General features: G+C 27.6%; 1 protein-coding gene across 1 annotated transcript; it reads left to right on the forward strand.

Moving 5' to 3' along the window:
• The first annotated feature begins 1,863 nt into the window (after positions 1–1,863).
• LOC106311094 (stigma-specific STIG1-like protein 1) lies at positions 1,864–2,552 on the forward strand. The gene has a single exon (XM_013748329.1). It carries the CDS (start codon positions 1,965–1,967, stop codon positions 2,382–2,384), a length of 420 nt encoding a protein of 139 aa, XP_013603783.1. The 5' UTR covers positions 1,864–1,964; the 3' UTR covers positions 2,385–2,552.
• The last annotated feature ends 3,448 nt before the right edge of the window (positions 2,553–6,000 follow it).

Raw genomic sequence — 6,000 nt, forward strand, 5'->3', positions numbered from 1 at the left:
TAAGTGTGAATTTCGTTATATTAAAACATTCTTGACGCCAAGAAGAAGAAAACTATATACTGTTTGTAGTGTCATGCGTAGTAATAGAGAATATGAGCTCTTTCTTTTAATTTTAAACCAAAAATATAAACTAAAAACAAAATCAAGACTTCAAGTTCAACCCCAAATTTCAGTTGTTCTACAGCGTAATTTTTGACATGATGCGTATTTAAAACTACTTGTACCTGTTTAGGTACGCAAGTATACTATTCATCAAGTTATCCACAAAGTCATCATGTACTCGAGTGCTCTTATAACGGATTTTAGTCAGGTTCGGAAAAAAACCATGTACCGTGTACTAGGGGAATTTTGTATTGTATGTATGATCTTTTATTATTTGCTTAGATATGAAAACTAGTCAAGGAAAAGATATGATAACGAGTTGATAACAAATATGGATGCTTCATAAAATCTTAAAGACATTTTCTTAAGTTCAAAAAAAAAAATGGCATGGCAAGTGTATACACACACAACAATTACACTTGGTATTGAAATATAATAATCAATGGTAATACCGTAATAGTAAAAGATTTTCTTATAGCGAAAATGGACAAAGATCTTGAAAAATATAACTGATATAAATTGATCCATAATTGGTAGGCTAATGGATACCTAAATATATTGAAACACATTGAGGAAAAAGCATTTTGAGGAATAATTTCTTTTTTAAACAATACAATTTTTTTTTGAAGTTTGATAGTTCAAATGTAAACTAACAGAATAAAGAGCAAAGAAAGTACAATGAGATCAATATTGAGTGTTTCAAAAAAAAAGGATCAACATTGAGTGCCAAATCAATACGCAATTACGCAAACATAATTAATATGATACTGCACGTAGTGGATGGAGATGAGTTTTTAGTATTTCATAGCTGCAAATTCCTTGTATAAATTGATGAGGCCATGATTATCCCTAAGAAACTCAATCTTAGTTTTTAAAGAAAAAATTAAAAATTAAAAAGCAAACCAATCGCGAGCTGCCACGTGTCAGTGGAGCCCGCGAACAGTGTAAGAAACTCACTAAAATCGGTTCTTAATTAGTAGTTTTTGTAACCGATCCTTAAGGGTTTTGTAGGGGCCCACGCACTAAGAAACCCACTAAAGACCCCGGACAATCATGCTCTGAGGAGAAAAAGAAACTTTACGGAAGTTGAGCGGCTCCGCTTGGGTTTCGGTGGAGGGTTCTGGCCCAATAATTTTTTAATTTTCAAAAAAAAAAAAAAAAAAAAAAAAAAAAAAAAAAAAAAAAAAAAAAAAAAAAAAAAAAAAAAAAAAAAATTGCTGAGGAGAAAATAATATCTAAATTTTATTGCATGATGATTTACTTCTTTATCATTTAACAAATAAATGTTATTGGTCTAAATCTAATCATCATGTATGACATTGATATTAACTCACGAAAGCAGACAATGGAGAGATTATAGTTTCAATTTCCCTACTGAAAATTTCAATTAGTTTTAAGTTACAAAAAGAAATTCAATTAGTTTAGCTAGCGTGAGTGCTTCATGCATGTTTTTTTTTTCAGTTAACCCAAAGTAAAACTATCTTCAAATGATCAATTGAATTGCATGTGTTCCACTTTTGTTCTGCCTAATTTAGATATTAATCGATTTTTTTTTTCTACGCGAGCCTAACTCGTTTATTTCGTCTGAAATCGCAACCCTTCGAAATTGACCACTCCACTAAAAGAGTCTGGAAAAGTCAAATATTTTTCTTAGAAGACCTAATTTTTCAAAAACTTGTCCGTTGACATATGCATCATGCTCTCGTGTATAAATACCATTCACGCCATTCATTACTCTTCATCCAAATATATTAATACACATACAAACACACGCAAACACATCTTCCGATACAAAAAACTTTGTTTACTTTTTTTTTATCTAACTCCTTTGATTCTTGAAAGTCGACGACAAAATAAGAAGAATGAATACATTCAAGATATCTTATTTCGTTGTGGTACTCATAATGGTCATGGCCATTGCAATACCACTTAGCGAACCGCTAAGGGTTGAGGTGAACCACCGAAACAGATATGGTCAGTTGATAGCTGCTACACGAGGGAAAAAAGGTGGGAACCGTACAAGTGCGATGACATGTGATAAAAGCCCTAAAGTATGTCGTCTCAAAGGCAGTCCAGGTCGTGATTGTTGTCGTAAGAGGTGTGTCAACTTAAGGACCAACAAACTGAACTGCGGAAGATGTGGAAAAAGCTGTCAATACTCAGAAATTTGTTGCAATGGATACTGTGTAAACCCGATGTTTGATAAGAGACATTGTGGAGGTTGCTTTAAGAAGTGCAACAAAGGGAGGTCGTGTGCATATGGGATGTGCAGCTATGCTTGAAGAAACATTGTGGGTATAATGGTTACAGAGAAAGGGAAGTTTAATTTGTTGGTTTAGATTGGTTTACATTCATATTACAATCTGAAAGTAAAATATTATATATACTTTTACCAAAACGTAAAATAATATATGCTTAAATAAGGGTGGTCAACTTGTTACTAAAATTAGAAAGAGTCTTGTGAAAGTTTGTCATCGTTGTTGTAATATTGTTTAATTTTTATATCATGTGTCATGTAACAAACCAATGTATGCTTTTATGGTTAATCTAAAGTTTATTATGTTTATACTTTTATATGATGTAATGTATTTCATCTTAATTTATTAAGGTTTTGTAAATATTACAATAAATAAAGGTCACTTGTAAGTTTTATAAATAAGATATGTTAACAATAAAATATAAAAATATATCTGAAATATATTATAATAAGTAAATACATTAAAATCTAAATTGTTATATTTTAAAAATTAGATACATAGATTGGAGATTGTCTAACTAGGTATTGGCATTACGTTATTACTGTGGATCTTGAAAACAAGACTAATCCCTTATATATTAATTGAGAAACATTACAACTTTTAAGTGTAGTCACGTGTCATCATCAGAATGAAATTCAGAATCCTTAGAAAATATGTTGGTCCAATTAAATATATATTATACTTTTCATTAAACTAATCATAAAATTAATTAAAGTGTACAATTACTATTTTCTTTTCTTTCTTTAAATAAAAGCTACGGAATTACCAAATATGACTAATATATATATATGACAACTAATGATTCTAATAATAAAGATTTGATAACAATTTATATCTCATCCATTATTTTTTTTAATTTTATATTATTAAAATAAATTAAACAGTCAAATTAGCTATAGAATTAAAATATATATTTTTCGTATATTTTATATTTTGAAATTTAGAAAATGACAAAATTACGAAAACTGTTAAAAATTATTATGTTAAAAATTAATGATCAATGGTTTAACGTCCTCCTATATATTAATAGAGAAACATTTAAAAAGTTTAGAACATATAGTTTGTACCAATTAAAAAAGTGTCATGCTGAGTTTTCATGTAATTGGAATGTTAATTTGTTTATGTGGCGACCTGAAACTAAATTGAGAATTTTGTTAGTCCAAAATTAAATTGCTAGAGAATGTTATATTATATAGTATGTTCATTATGGACCATTCATTTATCAAATTGAAATTTTTTATATATCATTTTCTTAAATAAAACCTACGGAATTACCTAATGTGATTATGATATATATAGTAATTAATGATTTTAAATAATGAAGATTTACGAATAATATGTATACTTTCTATCTTTTTGTTTAATTCTTTATTATTAAAATAAATCACACAATTACATTAATCATATATTAAAATTTTAGATTTTTTTTATATGTTGTATTTTGAATTTTTCAAAACGAGTATAAATTACTAAAACTGTTAAAAGTCTTACATAAACTTTTGTGATCAATGTTTAATTTTATTTCTATAATAATATACAATGATAATAAAATCATATAAATAAATAATTTTATTTTAACAGGTATTTATGTTAATATATATATACACTTCATATAGTTTAAATTTAATTATATATCATATACGATAGATAAGATTGATTGTTTTGATTTATTTATCCTAAAATGATTGTGAATAAACAAGAGCGGTCATTTGATTTATATATGCAAATTATATGTGAAAGCCAGTCTATTACATAATAGTAACTGGTTTCTTAGTTATTTAATATAAATTATTATTTCATTATTTTATAATATGCAGAAAAATATAAAATAAGTAATAAATATAAAATATTTATTCTGCACAAGGCGCAGATCTTAACCTAAGTATGTATCTCTTTAATAATTTTTTAAATCTTAGGCCAAAATAAAAGAAAGAAATGAGAATAACCTCAAAAATTAATATTTACATCGAGCAATAACCAAAATGACCAAAAAAAAAAATTATAGAAGATCAATAGGATTGGCGCGGGAACGTAAACTTCTCATAACCATAATTACCTTTTAAATTGCTAAATCATAATATAAAACCGAGCTGACATAGTTTCATTGTAACCAAATAGTAGGCATGAGATTCTTCGGCCTAAACGTTAGGTTTTTATGTGATAAATAATTTTTTGACCTAAATTTTTTTAAAAAATGGAATCAATTCATTAGTAAACAAAATGTGTAATTAACAAAATAAAATTTAAAAAATTGTTTAAGGGCCAAAAATATTAATTCGATTAATAATATAAAATTTGTTTTCCATACGATATTTCTTAAATAATTTTCATATAAATTTACTATGCGTAAGACACAGGTCTTATCCTAGTAAAATAAATATAACATCTCATGAATGAAAAATGAATAAATATGAGAACCACATTCATTTGTATGATTCTGTTGGGCGGCTAGAGAGCAGTCACAGCACTAAAGAGAACTATAGTATGGCAGCAAACAAATTTTAAAAGCATTCTGAAAGTATCGTTCCCAATGTCTTGTAACAAAGGGAGACCAGATCAGCCAATAGAATTTATCAAAAAAAAAAAAAACAAAGGGAGACAGTTTGATAGTAATTGGAAATTTGTTTTATATTTTTTTCTAACTTTTTCCATCTAAAAAAAACAATTACAATTGTGATGTTTACTAATATTATTATAACAACATAAATTCAAAAGTATTGGTAGTTTTGATGGCTAAATATGATGTTATAATATAATACTAAATCTGACAACGTGCATGAGTCTCATTTTCAAGTTTTTTTTTAAATTTTAAATTTATTTATTTTATAAAATAGTAGCAATCAAATTTTATCCAATCCAATGTTGTAATAGTCGAATCTAATCTTTTGAGTTTTCATTTTTACGAAACTAATCTTGATAGTTATTTAGGGTTTAGTTAGAAATTAATTTCGGTTCAGATCTACGTTTGGTTAAAGCTAGGTCTTAGTACGGGAAAATGGGTTTTTATTCCTCAACTATTTGAAATCAGCACATTTAATACTCAAGTATTAGTTGTGCAAAATTATTCCCGAACTAACTGTTGAATGCACAAAATTGAACATGAAATAGTCAACCGTTAAAGTATAAACGGAAAACTAACATTTTCGTCTAATTTTTAACGGCTGACTATTTCAAACCCAATTTTGCGCTATCAACAATTAGTTCGAGAATAATTTTGCGCAAGTAATATTTGGATATTAAATGTGCTGATTTCAAATATTTGGAGAATAAAAATCTATATTTTTTATTTTGAGTTTCTAAATCAAAATATCAATAAGTTTTTCTAAATTCAAGTTAAGAAAATTTATCAAGGATCCAGTTAGAGATTTGCTAACTGCACAACATAGATTGTCTAAATCTGAGATCCATAACCATCTATATAAGTAATTTTACTTTAATTTTTGTTAATTTTGAGGATAAATATTTAAATTGTGAAAGCTTATACACATTTAGGGGTGGACACTTTATCCGATACCCGAAGCCGCACCCGAACCCAATCCGAAAAACTCGAACTGAAATCCGAATCGAAGTAGCAAAATACCCGAACGGGTATTAAGTTAGGAGAGATCGGATATCCGAACCCGAACGGGTAATATCCAAA

This window comes from Brassica oleracea, chromosome C8, assembly GCF_000695525.1.
Source record: "Brassica oleracea var. oleracea cultivar TO1000 chromosome C8, BOL, whole genome shotgun sequence".
NCBI lineage: Eukaryota > Viridiplantae > Streptophyta > Magnoliopsida > Brassicales > Brassicaceae > Brassica > Brassica oleracea.

Excerpts from the sequence above, each read along its gene's own strand:
- LOC106311094 (XM_013748329.1), top strand. The coding sequence starts at position 1,965 with ATGAATACATTCAAGATATCTTATTTCGTTGTGGTACTCATAATGGTC.